Genomic DNA, 25,838 nt, shown 5'->3' with positions numbered 1-25,838 from the left:
AAACAGCCGTGACCTCGTACCGCATACAAACTGGCGTACCAGGTAGCGGCACATCTCCACAACAATGAGAGCCTGTGATTACACTCAAAAAAGAGAGGAGCTGACGAGTCAAGCAGTGGCGCTATGATCAATATTGATCTACTGCGAGTATCGCAACCAAAACGGGCCACCGCTTACAAAGTAGGGACAAACAAAATCAGCGATCAATATGGCGCACGTACTAAATAATACCTACGTTAACTGAAGGAAAGCGGGAAGCAGCGAGAATAATCCTCTCAAAACCAAACCCCGAACCCAAGAAGGGGGAATCTCGGGTAGGTCAAAGTTTAGCTATCCTGATGCGGTCAAGTTCATTCCACTCGCCATACTCTGGAAAACATTTCCGGAACAAATACTCGCTCGTAAGGTACAGGAAGTTATCGAAGGCCTTGTCGTAAGGCAGATGTACAATGAATGGACTATACTGGTGGACTCCGCGACGGAGGGCATTGCAGAATGGCTTATGACTATATTCGTCAAATTGCCAAGATGGAAAGGAGCAGTTTTGTCGACATGTGCTAAGGAGGATATACCGCAGCCCAAGAGACGGCCTTCTCCAAATGACGATCTCCATACACGACTATGAAGATTCTTCAGAAGCAAGATAGAGGGCAAAGGTACACCTGGATGCAATCAAACGTCAAAATTGCTATATCAGCTATAGATTTGGCAACATACCTATACATGTGCGTAGGGAGAAACCGAGGAAAGATACCTCGAAGTAGATATCGGGTGGAACGACGTTTTCCAGAGAGGATCTCGGAGACCATAGTGGCTGAAAGGATAGGACCAAGCAGTGGATATTCTAGGGCTCAGTTTCGATAGTGACCTGCTAGCGCCATGTCATCGGAGGAGATTGATACTCCTACAGTTGAAAAGAGCTCTAAACATTAATGGAGCAACTGGCCAACACTAGGACAGCCCAGCGAAGCGCCACCATGCAACGATTTCAAGCGCAATTTCGAAGTATACGATTGGAATAGCGCTGGCTCAACAACCCTAAGGGTACGGAAAGTTGTCTACAAATAGGAAGTTTATCATAGAATTAAACCCTGGACTAAGAATCACTAGTAACTAATGCAAGAATGCGGAGCTACGAATAAATCCGGCCAGAGTCACCATATTAGAATTCGCTAGGAAGAGTAACATTGATCAACGAGAACCACAAATCAATGCACTAGAATTGGAAATACATAGAAGGGAAACAAATGAAATGCAATCTGCAATAACATGGCATATGGGACGGTAATTTGTCTAAACAACTGAACTCAGCATAACAGCTACGAAGTTACACAACCTTGAAAGACCGGCTTCCGTGTGTATCAGTGGCAAAGGCATTATTCGATGCCCTTTTGGGATTAACGCATCTCCATCTGCACATAAACATTCAAGTAAAGATGGCGCTCTTTCGAATAGCGGGAAGTATTAATGAGGCGGGGAATTGATACTCTTTCAAGGCGGTATCCCGAACTACTGATAACATGGGTTAACATGACAATGAGACTTAATTTCGATGACAAGTTTAAAACACGTTGGAGCAATAGGGCAAACTGGGAGAGCGTGGCTGTGACATATAGGTTAAACCACCAACTGATTGCCTAGTACATTGATAGATCGCCGACAGCAGAGGAAGCGGTCACCGGGATCATTAGTCCAAGGAAAAGATACTTTGAACCAATGATTAAGCACATTAGAATATTCCAGACTGAAATACACATCTGTCTCCCTCTTCAACCCTGAAAGGAACTATAGGGGCAAAATATTGCTATTCTGACCGACAGCGATAAGGGTTAGAAAGCAATGCAGCAGATGGTGAACTGGCCGGAAAGGGAGCGGGGATGCCCCTACAGGGGCTAAAACCCTGATATTGAAAAATACTGGGCAATTTCACTATGAATGGAACAATTCAGGTGGGGGGAAACAAAACCAAACGCTCAAGGGACTATTTAAACCTCACCAAGGAAGACCTTCGATATATATTTGGAACTCACTACCCACAGGCCACAAAACTATTCACCGACGCTGCCTGCAGGTTCTGTGTCGAGTGTGACGAAACCTCCAAACACGTTCTGGGTCAGTATCCGCACATGTGCAAAGTTGGACGAGGCACCTGGGAGAATATTTAATACCAGTAGGGAATATATTAAAAATCCTGTCTTTTATAGTTTTGCTTGACACTTTAACCAGTAAAAACGACACAAACGTTACAGGAGAATCAGTCAAACTTCTTCTTTCCTAGAGCAACTTTAGATAGTTAGTTGAGAAACACATGAGGGAGAGATTTATGCAATACAACCAATACTGTAACCAACCGAGGAAATCTGATGAAATGGTTATACCTCAACTAGCATCGAGAATTTAGGCCGTTTCCATATATAGTGACACCAAATATACTATACAGAGAGTTCTGTCTCTGGTACTGTGGGTCCTTCAAGTAGATGAGCTACTAGGGTACGCCCATGCTGTCACTAGAGAGTTGAGGGATAAAAACGTATTCACAGCAACGAATGAGCAGACACACTTGCAAAAAAGGGAATCCCATTCACCATTACCGACTGTGAAAGCGATTTAGGGAGCGGAGGGTGGGTTAAGAATACGCCCAAAATGTTTTCGAAAAGCCAACCCAAAATCTGAAAATTTCCAGGTTTTGTTGCTAGGGAAACGTCAGCGGCGTTTTAGATAGACATCTTTGACTATCGAAAACCGTTTCCGATTGGTTTCTGGGCTGTGCACACTCCTCAACAATGAACGATAGCTCCAGTCACCTCATCATCAACGGTGCAACAACCGGTCTCCAATTTAGGCTTGCCTTAATAAGGCACTCCAGACATCCCGGTTTTGCGCCCAGGTCCACCAATTCGATATTCTTAAAACCTGTCTGGCGTCCGTCTCTGATAAGGACTGCCTAATCTCCTTTTTCTACCATAGATATTGCCCTTATAGACTTTCGAGGCTGGATCATCCTCATCCATACGGATCAAGTGACCCGCCCACCGTAACCTGTTATCCCGGATTTTATCCACAACCTTACAGCCGTGGTATCGCTTATAGATTTCGTAGTTGTATAGGTTACGGAATCGGCCATCCTCATGTAGGGGGCCAAAAATTCTTCGGATGATTCATCTCTTGAACGCGGCCAAGAGTTCGCAATTTTTTTGCTAAAAACCCAGGTTTGCAAGATAAACATAAGGACTGGCAAGATCATTGTCTTGTACAGTAAGAGCTTTGACCCTATGGTGAGACGTTTCGAGCGAAACAGTTTTTCTAAGCTGAAATAGGCTCTGTTGGCTGACAACAACCGTGCGCGGATTTCATCATCGTAGCTGTTATCGGTTGTGATTTTCGACCCTAGATAGGAGAAATTGTCAACGGTCTCAAAGTTGCATTCTCCTATCTTTATGCTTCCCGTTTGACCAGTGCGGTTTGATGTTGTTGGTTGGTTGGTTGTCGGTGCTGACGTTGTCACATATATTTTGTCTTGCCTTCATTGATGTACAACCAAAAATCTCGCACCGATAGCCGCCTGCTCGATCTGGCTGAAGGCAGTTTGTAAGTCTCGGGTTGTTCTTCCCATGATGTCGATATCTTCAGCATAGGCCAGTAGTTGGGTGGACTTGAAGAGGATCGTACCTCTTGCATTTACCTCAGCATCATAGACCGTTGTTGATCTTGAATGGTTTCCTGCTTTTATCTGACCTCGCAAATTGGCCAGGGTCAACCTAGTCAGTCTTTTCACTTTCGTCAGGATACCAAATTCTATCATGACTTGTACAGTTTTACTCTGGCTATGATGTCATAGGCGGCCTTAAATTCAATGAAAAGACAATGAAACTGATGTGGACATCAGTTGAATATGGATATTCCAACAGTTTTCCATAGCTTGCCGCAGAAAAGAAATCTGATCTGCTGCTGATTTGTCTGGAATGAAGCCTCTTTTGTATAGGCCAATGACATTCTGGGCATATGGGGATATACGGCCTACCAAAATAGAAGAGAATATCTTATAGATGGTACTCAGCAACTTGATACCGCTGTCCCACACCTTCAACATCAATTGATAAACTCCTTGGTGTAGCTGGTCGCTTTATTATTTAACCAATGCGGCTGTAATGCCATCAGCACCTGTCAACTTATGGTTCTTTAGCCAGTGGATTGCACTGGCTGTTTCTTCTATGCTTAGTGGTGCCAGTATTTGTCCGTCGTCTTTAGTTGGCGGCACCTGCAACTCGCCGATATTTTGGTTGTTAAGCAGTTCATCAAAGTACTCAATCCATCACTCTAATATGCCCATTCTGTCAGAAATCAGATTTCCCTCTTTGTCTCGGCAGGATAAGCATCGAGGTGTATAGGTGTATAGGCTTCATCCTGCTGATTTTTTGGTCAAACTTCCGCGTCTGGTGCGGTTGCTCCCTGTGCTTCCGTCTGTAACGTCGCTTCTCCACTCGTCGAAGTTCGTGATAAGCCTCTGCGCGTGCCTGCGTCCTTTGAGAATCCAACGTTACTCGGTATGCAGTATTCTTCCATTCCGTTGCTAGCTTACATTCATCGTCAAACCAGCCGTTCCGACTCCTTTTGCGGCTGGAGCCAAGCATCTTTCTGGCCATATTTACGATAACGTTCCTCAGGTGGTTTTGAAGATCATTTGTTGATGCTTCATCTCCAATACATCAGTTAGCTGCGGTTATTGCGGCATCCATTTCCCCTTATAGGTGTTACAGAGGCTAGTGTTATGAATGGCTTAGTATTTCACCTGATTGTCATAGGAAATTCTAAGTGGTGTTGTAATTCGGGCTCGGAGCACTATGATAACGCGATAGTGATCCGAGTCTATATTGGCCCCTTATGTGTTCTGGCATTTATCATAGCTGAGAGGTGGCGTCGTTCGATCAGCACGTGGTCAATTTGGTTGAAAGTGGTCCAATTTGGAGAGGCTCACGTATGTTTGTGGACCGCTTTCCGCGCAAACCAGGTACTTCCAACAACCATTTCATGCGATACTACTAACTGAATAATCTGCAGTCTGTAATCATTTGTATTTTGATGTAAGCTGTGGGAGCCAACATATCACCTGAATATGGGCTCCGTTGGCTTATAAAATCCCCAAGTATGATTTTGATATCATACCTGTGACAGACTTCGAGGGTTAGCTCTACCGCCTCGTTGAAGGTATCCTTCTCCAACTCTCTTCTCTGAAGGGGCGTGAATCATCAATATGATGCTAATATTTCTAAATTTACCTCGTAAGCGCAGAGTGCATAGCCGCCCGCTTATATTTTCAAAGCCGCTAACAACAGGTTTCTTTTTTTGGCTGACTAATAAAACCCTACTACGAGCACATGATTTACTGGATGGCCACTATAATATATGGTGTAGTGTCTTTTCTCCCGAAAACCGGTCCCTCTCCAGCGTATCCGTTGCAACGTTGTTACATCCATCTTATATTGGGACAGCGTATCGGCTAGCTATTCAGCAGTGTAAAGAGTCCACATCCCACAACAAAGTGCGCCAATCGTTATTCCTTTCGGGTTCGCCGTTTAAAAGTCCACCCTGTCCAATGCTCCTTCTGTGGCTACGTAACATCGGTTTTCCGTGGAGGGTTGTCAGCCCTCCCCAACCCCCAACCTGGAGAACCAGTTGGTACAATTTGTACCGTTTTTGGGCGCGGGAGACTTGCCTTCATCCTTCTCCGTCTGCAATTTTCCATTAAGGAAGAACTCCCAGCGGTCACCACGTGGAGGTGGAGATAAGTTTCGGTAGTAGAGCTATTGGTGTTGGTTTAGCAGGAGTTTCCTAGGTTTTATGCTCCAATGTGGGTACCAATCGTCATTTCGCCTTGAGAACCAAGCTCCTCTTTTTCTGTTACCGGGGATAATCCGACAACGTCCGCGACTTTCGTTTCGTCAAATTTCAGATCGCCTATTTTATACAGTGTGCACGAAACTGGGCGTTCACATCAGCGAACCATACAATGGGACGCGGCACATAAAATTATGGCAATTTAATTGCAAGTCGGGAAACCCGAAGCTGGACGCCTCAGGTATGAACAGTTTTGTGTATTTCTTTTATAAAGCCATTTGAGTGTACGACATTGCTTTAACGTTTCGTTGTTGTAGTATGAACGTAAGGGGATTTTACAACCAATTACTAAAAATTATAGTAATAATTTTATTAAATATAGAGCACTGGGTTGTCATACGGAAGGCCGCGGTTCAAATCTCGCTGGTGGCAGTGGGATTTGTATCGTGACTTGACGTCGGATACCAGTCGACTCAGCTATGAATGAGTACCTGAGTAAAATCAGGGTAATAATTTCGGGTGAGCGCAATGCTGACCACATTGCCTCCTACAGTGTTCTGTAGTTTACCGTTACGGTCTTGAATGAAGTGCTCTAACACACTTCAAGGTCCTGATCCAATATGGATTGTTGCGCCAACGATTATTATTATTATTAACTTTCTTTGAAAAGACATCGGCATGGAGGGTATTTCGGAGCCTAGTCACCTAGTCAGTGACAGCCTCTTGATTTATTCAGATTTTCCGTTTGGGTAGTTTCTGAAAATGAGTCCGTTAAATCAATGATCACTTTAAACCACCAGAACTCCCCACCTTTCCAACAAATCTTAAAACTAAGACGGATTTCGGAAAGTGCCCGTGACTTTTCATTTGATGCCCTACGTGACTATATTTGATGAAAAAAATGCACCTTCCTTTTACATATATGGGGACTCCTCCTTAGATTCGAAGTAGAAGGACTATACGCGTGGGTGTTGACAGTTTCCATCTGTTCACCAAACTTGGTGTCAGTCACTGCAACCTTTTCCCGAGAAGAATGCGTGTGACAGACAGGAAACGGAAGAGGACCCTTTGGTACGATGACGGATCCAAGCATCCAAGGAGTACCACAAGGTTCATTGTTGGGTCCTCTCTTGTGGGGCGTTATGTACAATGGGTTCCTCGTCCTTCCCGTGCAAAGGAGATCACGATAATCGGTTTCGCGGTTGATCTAGCCATGATTATCGTCGCGAAACAACCCGAAGACTTTGAAGTGTACGTTAACGAAATCATTAGCGCCATAAAAGCGTGGCTAGAGATGGTTCAGCTTGCCCTTGTGGAACAAAAGACGAAGGCGGTCTTGATTATCAACCATAGGAAAAGAAATATGGTTAATATTCGTTTTGGTGGCCACATCACCACTTGGAGGCCGCTTATCAAATACCTGGAGTGATGATTGACGCTAAGATCAACTGCAAGGGACACCTGAACTGTGCCTATGAGAAAGCGATAAATGCCAGCGTATAATTAGCACGGACGATGCTTAGCATTGGAGGTCCAAGATATAGTCACAAATTATTTGTGGCCGCAGTGGTTCGCTCTACACTATTATACGCGGCACCAGTTTGGGAAGAAGTACTAGCGTGTGAGAGTAATCGGAGCAAGGTAAACATATCTTACCGCTTATTGGCACTAAGGGTTTACAGCGCCTTCAGAATAATATCATGGGAGGCAGCGTGTGTTCTTGCGGGAATGATCCCGCTCGCTGTCTGTACGAAAAAAAGGGGAACAAATCCACCTGAAAAGGAGATAGAATGCCAAAAGATGGCAAGGCGACAGTCGCTTGAAAGGTGGCAGCAACGCTGGGATGACTCGCAAAGCTTCACTGGACCCATACTTTAATTATCCGTATTGAGGAGTGGATTATGCGACCACACGACGAGATTAACTACCATCTGACATAATTCCTGTCAGGACATGGCGGGTACAGGGAGTATCTGGACCAATTCAAGTTGGATGACTCTCGCTGTGTTGTTTGGCGTCCTTGCACACTTGAGGACCCGGAGCATGTTATGTTCCACTGTCCACGATTTTACTCAAAGAGGAGCAGCCTAGAACACTCTTTGAAAATCAAGATAGGCCCGCAGAACATCGTCGGGGAAATACTGAAGTCGGAGGGCAACTAGTGTACAGTGAACTCCACAATCAAAAGTATACAGGAGAAACTTGGAAAAATGGAGCGCGCAAGGAGGACGTGAAGAACGGAAAGTTTGGTCTGTTGAAACGTAGTCCTACCCACAAAGTAGTGCTTTGTGGTGGTTCCGCGGGAAGAATGAAGGAGAAATTGGGGGTGGTTTTAGTGGGCGAGACTCCCACACACTGCTGCAACCTGGCGCGGCAGTGTCTTGCTAAGATTTCCACCTCCATCCATTAAAAAAGACAGATAGACAAATAGACAGTAAACCAATTTTGATAATGTTTTGTTTTGCACAAAGCCTTGAAAATCAAAGCGGCTACTTGAGCATCGCCTACGATGTCAAGCGTATTGCTGACAGGGTGGACTTGACTGTCAATGCTGTCCGTAAATAAGTTCTCGGTCGCTATGCTGTTTCGGGCGAAGTGACTGAAATGTGGCTACACAGCAGACGTGGGGCATGAATATGGAGCAGCAATATTCGATCAAGTTATATTGTGATGAATTTATTGCTCAAAGAATTACCCATATGTTGGCAGTGCGGTACGACAAGTGTACTGATGCACAACTCGGGATCATGTTGGATGTGGCGGAGAGTTGAATTATCTAAAATTCATAAAACAAATCAGTCACAGTGCCCCCTTCAGCGAAAATGACTTTTAATTTGAATGAACATTTTTGATATCTATTAAAATATAGGACAAGGGATCAACGATTTGCGCATTTTCTCATGGAACGTGCGCTCCCTGTACAGAGATGAAGCTGATGAGCAGCTAGCCGATACCCTGTCTCAATATAGGGCTGATATAACAGCGTTACAAGAGATGCGATGGACAGGGACCGGTTTCCTGGAGAAGAGCCACTACATCATATATTATAGCGGTCATCCAGTAAACCATGTGCTCGGAGTAGGTTTCTTAGTCAGCCAAAAAATGAAACCTGCTGTTATCGGCTTTGAAAACATAAGCTAACGGCTATGCATTCTGCGCTTGCGAGGCAAGTTTAGAAATATAAGCCTCATAAACGTTCACGCCCCTACAGAGGAGACTGCAGAGTCGGAGAAGGATACCTTCTACGAGGCAGTAGAACGAACCCTCGAAGCTTGTCCCAGATATGATATCAAAATCATACTTGGGGATTCTAACAACAAGTAGGGAAGGAGCCCGTATTCAGGCGATACGTTGGCTCCCATAGCTTACACGAAAAAAAAAAATGATAACGGACTGCGGATTATTCAATTAGCAGGGTCACACGAAATGGTTGTTGGAAGTACCTGGTTGGCGCGGAAAGCGGTCCACAAACATACCTGGGCCTCTCCAGACGGGGCCACTTTCAACCAAATTGACCACGTGTTGATCGAACGCCACCAACTCTCAACCTTGATAAATGTCAGAACATATAGGGGGGCCAATATAGACTCGGGTCACTATCTCGTTGGCATGGTGCTCCGAGCTCGAATAACAATACCACCTAGAATCCCCTCTGACAATCAGGTGAGAGTGAACACTGAAGCCATCCACAACACAACCCTCCGCGACACCGATAAGAGGGAAATGGATGCCGCAATAACCGCAGTCGGCTGGTTTGACGATGAATGTAAGCTAGCAACGGAACGGAAGAATGCCGCATACCGAGTAATGTTGCATTCTCAAAGAACGCGGGCACGCGCGGAGACTTATCACGAACTCCGTCGAGCGGAGAAGTGACTTCACAGACGGAAAAAGGAAGCCTGGGAGAACCAACAAGTCTGTGAACTAGAAAAGTACAGGGAGCAACCGCACCAGGCGCGCAAGTTTTACCAACAAGTCAGGAGGATGAAGCCTTATACACCACGATGCTCATCCTGCCGAGACAAAGAGGCAAATCTGAGTTCCGACAGAATGGGCATATTAGAGCGATGGGTTGAGTACTTTGATGAGCTACTGAGCAACCAGAACATCGGCGAGTTGGAAGTCCCCCCAACTGAAGATGACGGACAAATACTGCCACCACCAAGTTTGGGAGAAACAGTCCGTGCAATTCATCGGCTAAAAAATCATAAGTCGCCAGGAGCCGATGGAATTACAACCAAATTGGTTAAATATGGAGGCGACCAGTTACACCAAGTGGTTCATCAACTTGTGCTCAAGGTATGGGACAGCGAATCAATGCCTGACGATTGGCAACGAGGCATTATCTGTCTCATACATAAAACGGGAGATATCACACAGTGCAGCAATTATAGAAGTATCACGTTGCGGAGTACCATCTATAAGATATACTCCACTATCTTGCTAGGCCAGATAGCCCCATACGCCCAGAACATCATTGGCCCATGCCAAAGAGGCTTCACTCCAGGCAAAAACAGGAACAGATCAGATTTTCTCTGTGCGGCAAGCGATGGAAAAACTGTTGGAATATGGACAACAGTTGCACCATCTATTCATCGACTTTAAAGCCGCCTATGATAGCATAGCCAGGGTAAAACTGTACACGGCCATAAGAGTATTCCGACGAAATTAATAAGACTGACTAGGGTGACCCTGACCAGTGTGCGAGGCCAGATAAAAGCAGCAGGATCACTCTGAAGACCATTCGACATCAACAACGGTCTACGACAAGGGGATGCCCTATCATACGTCCTCTTTAACCTGGCCCTCAAGAAAGCGATCCGTGATGCTGAGGTAAATGCAAGAGGTACGATCCTCTTCAAGTCCACCCTACTATGGCCTATGCTGACGATATCAACATCATGGGAAGAACCACCCGAGACGTACAAAGTGCCTTCATCCGAATCGAGCAGGCGGCTATCGGTGCGAGATCTTGGGCTGCACATAGAATAAGGATATGGGAATGCAACTTTGAGACCGTTGACAATTTCTCCTATCTAGGATCGAAAATCACAACCGATAACAACTATGATGATGAAATCCACGCACGGTTGTTGTCAGCCAACAGAGCCTATTTCAGCTTTCAAAAACTGTTCCGGTCGAAACGTCTCACCATAGGGTCAAAGATCTTACTGTACAAGACTATGATCTTACCAGTCCTCATGTATTCCTCGGAAACTTGGGTTCTTAGCAAGAAAAATTGCGAACTCTTGGCCGCGTTCGAAAGAAGAATCCTCCGAAGAATTTTTGGCTCCCTACATGAGGATGGACGATTCCATAGCCTACACAATGACGAAATCTATGAGCGATACCATGACCGTCCGGTGGTGGATAAAATCTGGCTCAATAAGTTATGGTGGGCGGGTCACTTACTCCGTATGGATGAGGATGATCCCACCCGGAAAGTCTATAAGGGCAATATCTATGGTAGAAAAAGAAGACGAGGCAGACCCTGCCTAAGATGGAGCAATGGCGTAGGTCTGGACGCCAGACCGCTTTTAGGGATGTTGAATTGGTGGACCTCAGCGCAAAACCGGGATGTCTGGAGTTCCTTATTGAGGCAGGCCTAGACCGGATACCGTTTGTTGCGCCGTTGATGATGATGATGATTAAAATATAGGAAGGAGATATGTATGATCTGAACAGATTTAACCCGGATTAATTGGAAAAAAAATACTTGCATGTACCTTAACATTAAATGTTACTATCGCTTTCAAAAAAGGCTCCTTTTGAGCCAATACAAGCAACAAGGATTAATCTAATTTGCCATAGATACACTTTCTACACGCTTCGGCCGGAATGGCTTTTAGATCCTTCGGACAATTGTTTGGGCCCCTTTTTGGATCGATATTTGCTAAATTGTTGAACATTTTCGACGTCATATTAACTAGTACAATAATGGGGTCATTAGCGACACCATTAAGCATCACTTTTGCGTGTTTTTTACAAAATATTCAGGTTATTCTGTACGAGTCTGACGGTGATGATGCTATTCACGCCCAAAATATTAGCGCATCCACAAGAGAGTCTCTGTATCTCCCTGATACCAAAACGACAATTTTCGAGCACAATTTCCTTTGCCTTTTGCACCTGGCGGTAGATGGACAATTGGCACGGGGAAAGTTTTCAACGACTGCACTACACTGAATCGTTCTGCTACTTAAATATTTGCGTTTTCGTTAGCGTAAGCTCCCCTAAGCAATTCGGAGATGATTCCGTAACCATAATTTTACTGGAAACAACAAATTTCGAGCAAACCCGTTGTTCAATTTTGTTTCTATAGTAAAAATTGCCAATCTTCATCATCTACTTTTCAAGTACTGGCCAAAACTTACCTTAAGAAGCGTAGATAAAATAAACTCCTTACCGTGCTCGAAAATTCATAATTTAATTGCAACCCCAAACTTAGTTAGAAACCACTGCTTAAAGTTCAGCAATACTATCACTATGCATGAAGGGTAGTCGCAACCCTCAGTACCTTAATCACTATCATCACAATCAGAATGTAACTAACTAGTTTCAACCGTAGAACGGGTAATAGATGATAACTTACCACTGACAGACTTTCCGTCATGTCAGGAAGCTCGATGCTGGTATAGCCCTTCTGCACCATAATGGGCCAAATCATTTGCAACGCCATATCGACTTCCTTGTTAATATTCGTCCAACCGACACTGGAGCCATTGCCACGCTGTCTTCGCTCCTTCCCCGATTGATGGATTTCATTCGCATCAGAGCTAATTAAGGAAAAACAAAATTCTTTAAAATTCAGGATTAGCATAACCTTAAGATGTAAGACACGAACTGAATAATATATTTTCCATTACTACCGTCGAGATTTTAGGGGAAACGTGGGTTCTTTCAAGGATATCCAATAAGAAGAACAGACAAGAAACTGTATGGCGAAGTGACTGGAAATTCTGAAAACCCCTGCGACTCTCCGGCTCCTATTGTATTTGTTGTATGTAGATACCAGCAAATTTAGGTTATTTCTAGGATAGTTACAAAAACGTAAACTAAATGTGAACGGGTAGGTGCATAGGTAAACGTTTATATGCAGTCCTCAAAAGCGCATTGAAGCAACTGCGAGCAAATACATGTAGGGGTGTTTGAGGAAGACGAAGTTCTAAAGGTACATACTTCATCCTCGGCCTTTTAGAGGGATAAAAGTCAAAAGGCGAGCAGCGCAAACAAAAAGTAACGCCAATCATCCTCTCTACTGAAATGGTGCAGCTCAACAAAGGCCCCATTCCTCTCTTGAATTTTTTAGAGGATGTCCCGTACCATCTCCAGGCGATACTTCCTTAAACACGGACTACGAATATGTCTTAAGGGATTTACAGTTGAAATGTTTTAATGAAAAGTTCAAATCCTTTGATAAGAATTCCTCGCACGTACAAGTAATCACCTAAGCTGTTAAGAATAAAGGCAGCTTCTTGCTGAGCAGGATAAATAATAAAATGGAAAATTTACTTTGTTCTTCTCAAAAACGCTGGACCCTTCCAAGGAATTTACTTCATTAGCTTCAACATGTAATTGAAATCAATTAGGTCCGGCAATCAGAAGTGAATCATGGAGCAGTCATAAATAGGTCGCAAAAAAATCCCAAGAATATGTAATGATGTGTCTATTTAAGGGAATTACCGCAATGACCTCAAAATGCAGATGAATTTAGCATTCACCTGGCACCCTCCACTGGTAAATTACCATGGAGCCTTGCATTGCATAGTAATTAGTTCGTAGTGAATCTAATGGCCATCAGAATTGAGTTATGTCTCATCATCGGCCGTTTGATATGTGCACTTGGTTACATCTCACCCCCTTTTATTATAAATTAATGAATTTCGCTCCAGGAACGCGGTAAATTAATTTGATGTGAATTGGCATGAAAACGTTTGAAATGCGGATGCGGTGCGTTGAGGACCATTTTCATGGAATGCGGAGAATCCTGGTTGATCTGAATTGATAGAGATAATATTTTGACGGCGGTTGATATGGAGCAATAAAATCACTTGCTCATAACAAATATGGTTAGACTGTACATACCATACGGGAACAATATTCAAAGGACAATGGACCAACAGGAAAATAATTAAACCCACTTGTCTCCGCAACATCCAAAAACATCAAACACTATTAACGACGGAGAATTGATCTCTTTAATGGACCTTGATGTCTGGAATTTGCTTTGGTTTCAATGAGAGCTAGATGCGCGTATACGGGAGATTTCTTACCAATCATGACTTCAGGACGACGGGGCTGTGCGCTCGTAGAGGGATTAGTTAATGATATCTAATATTTAACTAAAATGTAAGGATTTTGCAGTAAACAGGATGCAGAAGGAAGACATTTTTCTTTTAAGAAGCTAATAGCGGATCTGTGAAAAACAGAGAAACACAGCGTCACTTAAGGCTTCTTTTTAGTGACAACTCTATCTTGCCGCAGTGGACGATACTCCAACAGTACCATAAGACAATAGAAAATCACCCTTCTTTTCCCGCGGCTGCCTTCTTTGGTATTATTTCTGGCTTGCCTGGGTTTGCTACCTAACCCTTGCAGCGCCACTTCAGGCAACTTGCCGGTACATCGACAAAGTTTTTCGTTCCAGACTTTCTTAGGCCAGAATACAACGATGACATGGCGCAGACAGGTGCTACCGAGGGCTTAAGGCCTTTGCGCAGTAGTGTTAGTAACTTTCCATGTTCTTCTCCCTTATAAGGGCACTGAGAAACCATTAACGTAGACTGATGATGGTAATGGGGCCTCTGCATTTCTAAATTCTAGAAAAAAAGCGGGATGTAGTACTGCTAATGCGTCGGATAAAATCAAGTGGCATCCTGATAGCCAAATTAATCAACATCTTCGATGTCATGCTCCTTACTGGAAGTAGGAAGAACACGCTGACCAGTGAAGCTTCTCATCATCATCATCAACGGCGCAACAACCGGTATCCGGTCTAGGCCTGCCTTAATAAGGACATCCCGCTTTTGCGCCGAGATCGTCAATTCGATATCCCTAAAAGCTGTCTGGTGTCCAGACCTACGCCATCGCTCCATCTCAGGCAGGGTCTGCCTCGTCTTCTTTTTCTACCATAGATATTGCCCTTATTGACTTTCCGGGCTGGATCATCCTCATCTATACGGATTAAGTGACCCGCCCACCGTAACCTATTGAACCGGATTTTATCCACAACGTTCAAGGTATCACTCATAGATTTTGTCGTTATGTAAGCTACGGAATCGTCCATCCTCATGTAGGGGGCCAACAATTCTTCGGAGAATTCTTCTCTCGAACGCGGCCAACAGTTGCCAATTTTTCTTGCTAAGAACCCAAGTTTCAGAGGAAGAAATGAGGACTGGCAAAATCATTGTCTTGAACAGAAAGAGCTTTGACCCTATGGTGAGAGTTTTTGTAAGCTGAAATACGCTATGTTTGTATTCCCCCATTTTTATTCGTCCCGTTTTACCAGTGCGGTTTGATGTTGTTAGTTGGTTGGTTTTCGGTGCTGACGTTGCCACCATATACTTTGTCTTGCCTTCATTGATGTGCAGCCCAGTGAAGCTTCTCGCCTTTCTAAATCAGGAGTAATTTGGCCACGGTGGGCAAGCAAGAGGATGTCAATAGAGTAGCCCAGGTTTTTGATGAAGAATTTCACAGTCCATTAGATTCTTCCATTTTCGCCGGACAAAATAACACAAACAACTTCACCAATAATAAACAGGAGATCCATACTCCTCAAAAATGCTTCCTCGACATTGCACGTGACATTTTGCGCCATCATATGTCGTTCTAATAGTAGCTATTAATTGCTTCGAGTGCACGTCAGATACAATCGCTGCTCGTGCTGTCTCGAAGTCGATGAAAAGCAGGTGAGGTGAAGATCTGAACTCGGCACATCGTCAGTGCAGGAGGACCAGAGCGGAGGCCTGCTTGTTTTCTTTTCATTTAGCTTTTGAGATGTTCTTTAATGCTCTCCAAGATAATTTAACCACAATCCTTGCTACTGAAGAGAGTACACAAATGGCAACCTAATTCTCTGAAATTTTGACAATCATTCTCTTCTTTTACCAAACAGAACTCAGATTACGAGGATTTACGCAAACAGTCGAATAAGCTGCGGTTTTGTTTAGAGGGAGAGTTCATTAGCGTTAACGGAACATCGGAAGACTTGCGGGACAAAATTTATTTTCCGATGCTGCATGAGGAAAAGAAACAGGAATTATTTGCGGCAGCTTCCCTTCCCCTAAGTGGAACAGCGGGGCAGATAACGCTGCACTTCTCGAGATTTACCGCGATAATCGAGCTCAAGCGCATTACGTTCATCCCTTCTCACAGTAGCAACAAGGGGGTGGCGTTGCTTTTGTTCCTTAATCTGTTTTCAAATCCCAGCAGTCAACTAGATCTTATGGCGCCCATTTGGGACGTAGGCAATAATGTCATTTACTTCGAGGGAAGAGAACTTTTGATTGCGGGCTGCAGCTCCAGTCAGGTATTTACGATGTTCGCTGTCCAGTTGGCTATAGAATTTTTCCGCTGTCAAGCGACATCGTTTCCTAAGCGGATCGTGTTGAGTTTCGCAGGTTGACCTTTCACTCTCCACTCACCATCTAGAGATGGTTTCACTCGAAGCCGATTGTAGCGTTATTCTTGGTTCGTCCATCCAGGACACAACTCCTAAATCTGCTATGAATTGCGATATGTTCGTTCGATTAGCTGATGTGCAGCCAATGAAAAGGTAAAAACTGAAAATTCCCAGCATAATCATTACAGTCTACCCTCCGCAATCACTGCGCCCAAACGTGGTGCTTTCAGAGCCCTCCTTGGCATTTATCTCCCATCACGATTATCATGTCACTTTTAAGATGTCTCTCCTGGACGGCATTGAGTTGGTCAAATCCCCCTTGTCCATCGCATTACAATCTTTGTTGATGCGTAGCGTTGCACTATTGAAATGTTCTTCACCCTGGACCAGAGTCTCGCAGGAAATATTCTATCCGATATCGCTTCCAGGATATATAACCCTAACGGGTTTGGTTACCATTTATCCGACACTGTATTCACGATCATTGCAAAAGGCTTAACAGATTTCAATAACAGAGTGCCGCACGGGGTAAAGAAGAAAGTCCAGCCTGTATTTCTGAAATTCTCCCTGAAGTGGAAAGGATTCTAGACAGCTTCGACACTGAAGCAAAAGATACTTGCGAAAAATCAAGGCTTGCTAGGTTTTGAAGCATACGGTTGCTAGCCTAAAAGTCTCTAAATATTTTAGTCGCCTTTTAAGAAAAGCAGAGAAAGTATGAACGAATTTTAATCCCTCCAGTTCTCAGGAAAGTGAGCACCTCATCATCATGAGATAAAAATAATAACCATTGGCACGACAATGCAATTGAATCAGGGCCTTGAAGCGAAAAAACGATAACACCGCTAATGAAATATTTGGTACTGACACACTTCAGCAGCGGATAATATCACCTCCATTACCGGGAATCCTGAGTCAATGCCGCACTACGGTCTTTGTGATCAGAGGCTATAATTTTCCCCATCTCTGTAAACACACATACACATCCGGTCTTTTGAAGGAGCTCAGCTTCCCGACGCATCACTTTTAATGGTCCTCCACAGCCTTGAAGTCTCTTCTCCACCATCTAATTTATCTCAATATGTTTCGAAAGAGCCCCCTTTCAAGGCTCCAGTGATTTTGTCACACTCGAATTAGGAGTTAGGAGTGTAACTAGTCTTCTATCTCGATGGAAGTTTTTTATTGCATTTACTTTGGGCGATTGAGCAAGCCTCTTCAAAGCACTCCAAACGAGTGCAATTCAGAGTTTTCAATGGTGCTTCTGTTGTCACGGAAGTCCTTCGCCGCATAGAGAACTCATTTTACTTTACACTTTAACTGACTTTCGCACAATCAGTTTTCCAAGGATTACGTCTTTTTATCGCAGTCAGTTGGCCATTACACTCAACAAAATTTTACGTAACCATGAGACTTCGTGTTGCAACCTCTAGTCTCTAGAAAACACTAACGTTGCTGGGCAGTGCTTACCATCAAAACTTCTCATTTTTACCGACCGAAAAACATTACAGCTACTGACTTATATGTATGTATACCCCCCACTAAAATCTAAGACGATACCAGTTTCGCTTGGAACTTCATCATCACTGGTTTGCATTAGGCAATTATAGGCAATGAATTTTTTGACAGGGACAGCCTGATTTTCATTGGTACAAGGCATGGTCGAGTTGGTTACTATTTGCAAATGAAAAATTCCCGTTAGCTCACCGACACAATTCAGGTTTCGCTGCGATCTTTAACGAGTCGCCCACGATTCGGGGAGCGATGTCCTCAAGGTGCCCGGGTAGGTAATTTTGACCCCCAGGTTGGCAATATACCTCCATTCTAGATAGTAGCCTTGAGTCTCTCGGCGAAGAGCGAACCGCGAATGCCCGGTATACGTCGGGACACACTTCTTCGAATTTGTCGGTAGTTCGATAGGACAATATGGGCCTAGATCTGCTAAAGTGGTAGTTATGACGTGTATCAGGAGCCAACCCCCTCGAAAACCAAGTCAAGTAACGCACATTGAACCGGTATTAGTAGACAGCTGTGCTCCGGGACCTGAGAAGCATAGGTCAGACCCCAATGAACAGGGAAAAGAGCTTTGTCCCCGAAGGTACACCTGTCCTTGACTATTGCAGCCCGGCCACGATGCACTGGTAAAATTCTCATCAAGAACAAAACCAAAAAAAAATAAGAAAACGACGAAATAGCAGAGAATGAAGAAGAAGAACAAAAGAGAAAATGCATTGATCAGCATAAAGCTCAGCAAAAGAGAAAGCGAGGACTGAAACACCTTGCGAGACAGAGAGCCGCCCCAACAAAGAGGAGACCTTGCAATGTGATACTGAGGGATGTTAACTCCAATACCCTGCAGTGTTCCAGATGAAATCGCTCTACCCTATTATGCGGATTGAGACATAAACTAAGTGGACAGCAGTCGACTCTCGTTGCTAGAGCCGAGAAGAGAAGACTCGTAAGGAAATATGCGACGTAAGCAACCCCAAATTTCCTCCAGAAGAACGTCATTAAAGGCGTGAAAAACGGAAGAATTATGGGTTCTCTATAAATTTAACGTCATCAAGCAAAAACGTTCAGAGGTAACCAATGCCTGCATAGTTACTTTTCTATAAATTCTCGAAGTCGGAAAATCGCCATCTTGGAAGTCTCGGTGCAATACACATGGAAACGTCTTAACAGCGGCAGAATCGAAATTGGATGGATAATCTGCAAAGGCGGATAAAACCCGCCAAGTGTGGTGGACTGGACTATTGACCCACAATTTACCAGGAACCCATCAGGAGGCAAGCGTGGCATTTTTTTTTTTTTTTTTTTTGGGTAGGGTAGGTGAATGCATTTACGCACACAGTGTTGGACTCCCGATTCGGTACGTCATCGGACTACCAACTAAACACCTCCCCATCGTCAGAGAGCTAGCCTGGAACCGTTTGTCACATTACTTCGGGCCAGCCCCCGAACTCTCCCGCTTTGCGGAGCCTTCAAATCAGGGAATTCCTTTCACCAACGGGGGGGAGAGGAGGAAGGGAACTGTCAGTTCAAGGAACCCCCTGCCATCCGGCTCCTCCACCGGTCGAGTTCTATCTTCTTAGCAACGAGAAGGGCCCGAACGTAATGGGCAACACGGTTCCAGCTATCAGCAGTCCTCAACATCTCTTCCACAATGTTGTCTGGAGAGAGATCCCCTGTGTTTAAATAGAGCTGGTGACGAACCCCATCCCACCTTCCACAAGAGGGCGTGGCGTGGCATTAAAAAGGTCAGGTAGGTCACCAATGAAAGACTTTCAACGAAGAAGAGAATTGCTTTCTCTGCTGTGATCGTGGCGTGCTTGGTGAGAGCGTTGCACATAATACGCGTTCGAGGCGACGTGCAATCTGTAGCGCGGAGCTGGAAAGGTGTGTAACCGATCTAGTGCTTATCAGCGAGCATTACTGGAACACAGACCCCACTGTTGTCGGACAGCATTCGCTATCGTTTTCTTACTCAAGGCCGAAGGAATGGCTTTTTCTGGATTTGGTGTTTAGGAATAACATTGCTTAGCCTCCTTTTACTTTCGAGGTAGGCTAGGGCACTTAAATGGGACATGACCCACTCAGACTCCAGAGACAAACCGACCCTGGAAATGCTGGCGAGAATGATCTCGTATTTTTGAACAGCAGATCTATGACAACGTCCCGGCGCCCAGGCTATAAAAGAGGCACTGTGACGTAACTTTTGTGTAGGATTCTCTGGCATCGCCAATAGACATGTGGCAAAATCTAGAAAACGTTCGAGCAAGTGACCAGCGCCACTTCTCCTTCGAAATGGTTGACGCTATTCATCGGCGTGCACCAACCCAGCGCTCCCCTGCGCACAGAACGTCGCTACGGTGAATATCACAAGATTCATCGAAGCCCTTAGGACAGAAAGAGTGGCGCTGGACGATATCTCGCGGGTAATAGCGTCGCAGCTGACGCTGCCGTAAATTAAGTGACGACTTTGATAATAAAAACCTGTGAAGGTTCCATGCGGAGGGTCCCAGCCATGACAAGTCTACTCTGTACTGGTGGCCCATCGAAATTAGCGAAGGAGTTTCTAATGCTCCACCGTTTGACACAACGTTTACAAGCCTGTGAGGAGGTGTTTAGTTGGTAGTCCGACGACGTGCTGAACCGAGAGTCCAACACTGTGTGCGTAAATGCATTCACCTACCCTGCCCAAAATAAAAAAACTCGTTAGTTTAGTTTAGTTCAATAGTAGAACGAGATTAATGGGGAACGATAACTGCTCCTTTTTTCTTTTTCAAAAAATTATTCGACTTTCAGGCCAGGCACAGTCCATACGGTAGAATGCTGGTATAACGTTTCCTTTGAAGTTTTCCTCTCCGCATCTTGAGATAAGGCTTTCACATAAAATCTTTGATATAGTGCATAACACCGCTCATATCCGTAGCTGAGCCACCAACAAATTTGTCTAGCCCACGCTGAGCAAAGATATTGGGTTCACACCTATGCACCATGCCAACATTCGAAAGTCGAAAGGTGCATCAGGTTCGGGCGACAATATATTTCGGTTTTGGCCATTGCCGCTTTCGCACGGAATCTGAAACTGCTTGCCTATAATCGACCATGTTATTAAGCAATCCCAGGTATTATAGTAACCATCAAAGCAGACAATATCTGGCTAGTGTGATTGGCATTTCTACCTCAATCAGTTCGAGTCCTTGCCAAGACTAATAATCGCCTGACAACCAAACAAAGTAGTGGGGGAATGGCACAGACTTCTGGAGGCTACTATGAAACTTCACGAAACTCTGAACAGTACAAAGGTCATCACGAGTATTCCCTAAGGGGTGAGATACTATTTTAAATAGGATATGGGTATAAGGTGATGTAGCGGACTAAAAAGAGGATACTCGCTAAATTCTGCGCTAAAGAGGTTACATTGAAGTCACAACCTTATAAGGTCCACTTGAGAAATTTCATCAGAATATTGAAATCATAACACACAGCATACCACAGCACACTTAGAACCAGTCCAAATACCGGAAGCTCGCGCTTCGGGTATAAAGGTTTTGTGTTCATCTTATGTAAAAAATCCAACATATTCCTTCATATTTTTCCAAACTACGAGACATACATACATATTGCAGACATACATATTATGCTCACCCTAAACAAACAAACTGCCTATTTCCGAATACTGTACACATAAAAGCACGTATATAAATTGATCGTACCTATATCCAAAATCCCTTCCATAGTTTTAAAAAAGTGCGCCCCCAACATTTCCACCATACTCTCCTCGATCATTAACCACTGCATCGTCAACGCTCACTTCCCCACCGAATGGAAAAATGCTTCCATAATCCCCCCCAAAAAGAACCTTAATCCACTTAATCCTGATAGCTACAGGCCTATCTCCATTCTTTTTTCCTCCACCGAAATCTTCGAGCGAATTATCAAATCCCTCATAGACGAGCATTGCACTCCCAACAACACTCTACCCGAGTTCCAATTCGCCAAGCGAACTAAACACTCGATTGAGCACGCACTGCTTGTCCTCAAGACTGATATCCTCCTGGGTATCAATCGGAGGACACCCACCATAGCCTGTCTCCTTGACCTAAGGAAAGCTTCCGACTCCGTATGGCAATATGGACTCAAGTACAAGCTTTCTGAAATCCTCAACTTCCATCCGCACCTCTGTAAGCAAATTCTCAGCTTGCTAGATGGGCGGAAATCCTTAGTCAACATCCAGCAGCACCATTCCTCGTCCTATACTTGCCCCGCCGGCATTCCCCAGGGTTCAGTCCTGTCTGCAACCCTTTTCTCTCTGTTCACCGCAGACATCCCCAAACCACCTCCACATCCGTGTCCCATCCAGATCCTCCAATACGCGGATGACCTAATCATCTATACGGCCACCAAAGACATCTCCCGTGGTGAAGCGCATCTGAATGCTTATTTGAACGAACTTTACCACTATTTCACCCGTTGGAAACTTTCCCTAAATCCCGAAAAGTGTGAGACCATCGTCTTCCATGGAGACATGAGAATGACGCCGAAGATGTGGAGTGACACCAGATCATTGTCACTCACAATCCACGACGAGCCCATTCCCACTGTTAAAGAAGTCACCTACCTCGGGGTGACAATGAACTCCCGCCTCTCCCACGTACCTCATATAACGAAGGCACTAGGCCGTGCGACTGGTGCCTTCTGGTCCCTGTATCCTATCCTTAAATACAATATCCCCACTCCAAAAAAGGTAAAGCTGTTTTGTTATAAGCAGCTTATCCGCCCACTCCTCATCTGGAAAAGTACTAATTGAGCTCTTGCGTTTGATACCGCACATGGCCACATTCTGTGAAAAAAAATTTTGCAGCCTCCTTTCACATATATGGGGAGCCCCCCTTAAACTTTACACCAAATGGCGCCAGTTGCTGCATGTAAAGGCACCAGCATATTACCATACTCTTACCAATTTTCGTGACAATCGCTCCAGCGGTTTCCGGATAAATCGGCTGTGACAGACAGACAGGCGGACAGACAGACATCGACTCGATTCTAATAAGGTTTTGTTTCACACAAAGTAGTAATTTAGAATTTTTTACGGATATTCCTGACACCATTGAAGATTTATGACACCTGACATTTGGGTACTAATACTTCAAGACTCGGAGTTGGTGTTTCCTGCTCTCTACCGAGGGGGTGACACAGGACATATTCGTTCATAACTTAATTGAGGAAATATGGGCCACAGCGATCGGGACACTAAAATACATGATAGAAAAGATGAGGGTTCTCTAGTATATACGTAGATAGGAGAAAAAGGAGGAGTCACCCTTTCGTCTCATCCAGTTAGGTTCACAGGGGACTTCCTCTTCGTACTGATCCGATTGCTATCCTTAAGTTAATACTGATGGAAACTGAGTTTTTGCTGCAACTTCCTCTTTTTCTGTGGGCATTAATATAATATTTATTCTAACTCACTTCAATCTTCCGTGTATGGTTTATGACACCACATTTATAAGAGAACGTAAATGAACCCCAATCCTTTCATAAACTTATCATAATAGATTGGGATTTTGCGGAAAGGAGACAATATTTTGCCACTTAAACTAAGGAAACTAACAGATGAAAACAATCTCAGTTTACATTGTTTGGTAGAACCACAAAGATACTTCGAGTGCTCATCAGAATGCAAAGCTACCCCGTATCTTCTTATTTTGGATCTTAAATAGTTTCCTTCCTCTTTAGTGTATTTTTAATTGCTTCATAAAATAATCTTGTTAAGAACGTGCAGAGAATACACTAAGCCCGTTTAAATACGTACCTCATATTATCGCTACAGAGTCCAACGCATGCGAACCAGAGCACATATAATGCTAACGCGGAGATAAAGTGACCGGAACTCATTTTACATGCAAGCGCAGTCAATTTTATCACCGAAAAGATACCAAACCTGCACTTCTTCACTTCCTCGCATGCACTGCAATTATCTTTAAACATCAACAAAGGTCCACCGTCAATCAATTGTTGATTCGTTCACTCAACATTCGCCGAACAAACTGATTTGCATTTCAGAGCTCAGGTTGCACCTGGGATCTGCAACCCTCTTGACGGGATGTTTGGATGCAAAACTCCTCGAACAAAACACAACAAGTTCTCCTCCGAAATCATTCGATATTTGGTTGAATGCACATTACATTTCCTTTACACAACTCGATTGCACTAGGGACACATTCATTACACAAAGTGGTGGCTTTCGTAGCCCCGAAAAGCCCAGAAACTGAAACGTTTACCTTGATCTTCCCCGGCTAGCTCAGTGCTCAGAATTCGATTACATGCATTAAAGTGTTTACTCTTTAGCTGGCAGCAAACTCATTACGGCAGCATTTCCTAAAGCATAAGGCCAGCAATTCTGTTGGGGGGCACGTGAGTAATGTGAACGCGATATGGGAATCGCGAGTACAGCGCGACTACCTCGTTAAGTATGCATCGATGCCAGTAGACAATAAAGATACACCGGCGAATTAGAGATTCTAGCTACTGCACAAAAGATTGTAAGAACATCGTTGTGGAAGGCTGAGCACACTCAGCCTCGTTTGATTACATTTACCTGCTCGCAATGTGAATGCGCAACCTTCGTGGAACAAAAGGATTTGGTATTCGGTGTTCACTAACGACACTCCATTTTAATGAAGGCCAACCCTTGGGTTAGAGAATACAACAGAATAACATCACGTTATCTTATGAATCTACGAGTGTGAATCATATTAATAACCTGAGTACTCTTTCAATTCCCCATAAAAGGATATTAGGATTAGAATGAATCCCCCTCTATTCAAAAACTTCCTCATTTCAAGCTTATGGGTGGTGCATTGGGAATTTGGGATACATTTGTCTATTTTTCACGAATCGTTCACTATACGTCTTTAAACTAAGATTTCATAGTCGAATAACGTCGATATTCCAAATATTGCCGACGCCCTCAGTGTTTTTAGATTGCTTGCTGCAGGAAAAATAGTGTGTTTCTTGACTTAGTGGTCCTTAGATCCTTAGATCGTTCGATGTCTTGCTCGCACTGAAAATTTATTTGGTTTTATTCATCTTGAGCCATATTAATGCACAATATTACCTCAATGCACATCCTTCTTCCCCCACCCACTATCGGATTCCAAACTCTGAATCAAGCATTTCGGACTGTTCAACACCAAACGCAACCCTTTCGTCCAGCGTCAATTTCGTAGCAAAACTTTCAATTTTTAGTAGACTCATCAATAAGAGCAGCGAATAACAGAGAAAATCTTCAAGGACCCGACTGGAATGAATTGAATTCATTCCTCACATCGAGATGGAGATAAAACAACTCCTTAACTGAATATAAAGTTAGTAAGCAACCAGCTTGATGGTGTCCAGCCAAATTGTCATTTTGAAAGGCTTTCCAGATTCTTATTAACGGAAAATAATCTCTCATAGATACACATGAATTTGTCTGGTCATGGTTCACCTGGAGGTTTATGAACTTTGGGTATCAACATTAATTTCTACGGCGTAGGATAGACCCCGTGAACGAACCATGCCCCAAACAATTTCGTATTTGAGATATGCCGACTCAGTCTTTTAAACCTGCTTGAGTGCTTCGTAGGAGTAAGTTGCTACCCAATTAATCCAGTCTTCCAGTCATCAACTGGATGCCGGATCAGGACTTCTTCAACCCACAAACAAAAATTATATATACAGTTAAACAAGTCGGGAAACCGGAACCTATAGGCTTCAAATAAGGGGGGCTCCCCATACATGGAAAAGGGGTATTCAAAAATTTTTTTCACCTTGATTTGTACTTTCCGAAACTGGCATTAGTTTTGGCATAAATTGCAAAGTGTGTGAGTAAGGAGTCAAA

General features: G+C 44.0%; 1 protein-coding gene across 2 annotated transcripts in view; it reads right to left on the bottom strand.

Moving 5' to 3' along the window:
* LOC119659421 overlaps positions 1 to 24,433 on the bottom strand; it is a 171,896-nt gene extending 147,463 nt beyond the window's left edge. Inside the window, exons 1-2 of one of the 2 annotated variants that reach the window (XM_038067496.1) lie at positions 23,769 to 24,433; positions 12,428 to 12,611 (exon numbers count right to left, since the gene is read on the bottom strand). In XM_038067496.1, coding sequence (XP_037923424.1) covers positions 12,428 to 12,611; positions 23,769 to 23,944 — 360 coding nt within the window. In that variant the 5' untranslated portion in view covers positions 23,945 to 24,433. The remainder of the gene's footprint in view (positions 1 to 12,427; positions 12,612 to 23,768) is intronic. The other variant, XM_038067495.1, reaches the window with a different exon arrangement.
* Positions 24,434 to 25,838: the final 1,405 nt, after the last annotated feature.

The sequence above is a fragment of the Hermetia illucens genome, chromosome 6 (assembly GCF_905115235.1).
Source record: "Hermetia illucens chromosome 6, iHerIll2.2.curated.20191125, whole genome shotgun sequence".
NCBI classification, from domain to species: Eukaryota; Metazoa; Arthropoda; class Insecta; order Diptera; family Stratiomyidae; genus Hermetia; species Hermetia illucens.
This window is presented reverse-complemented; position numbering and strand designations above follow the sequence as displayed.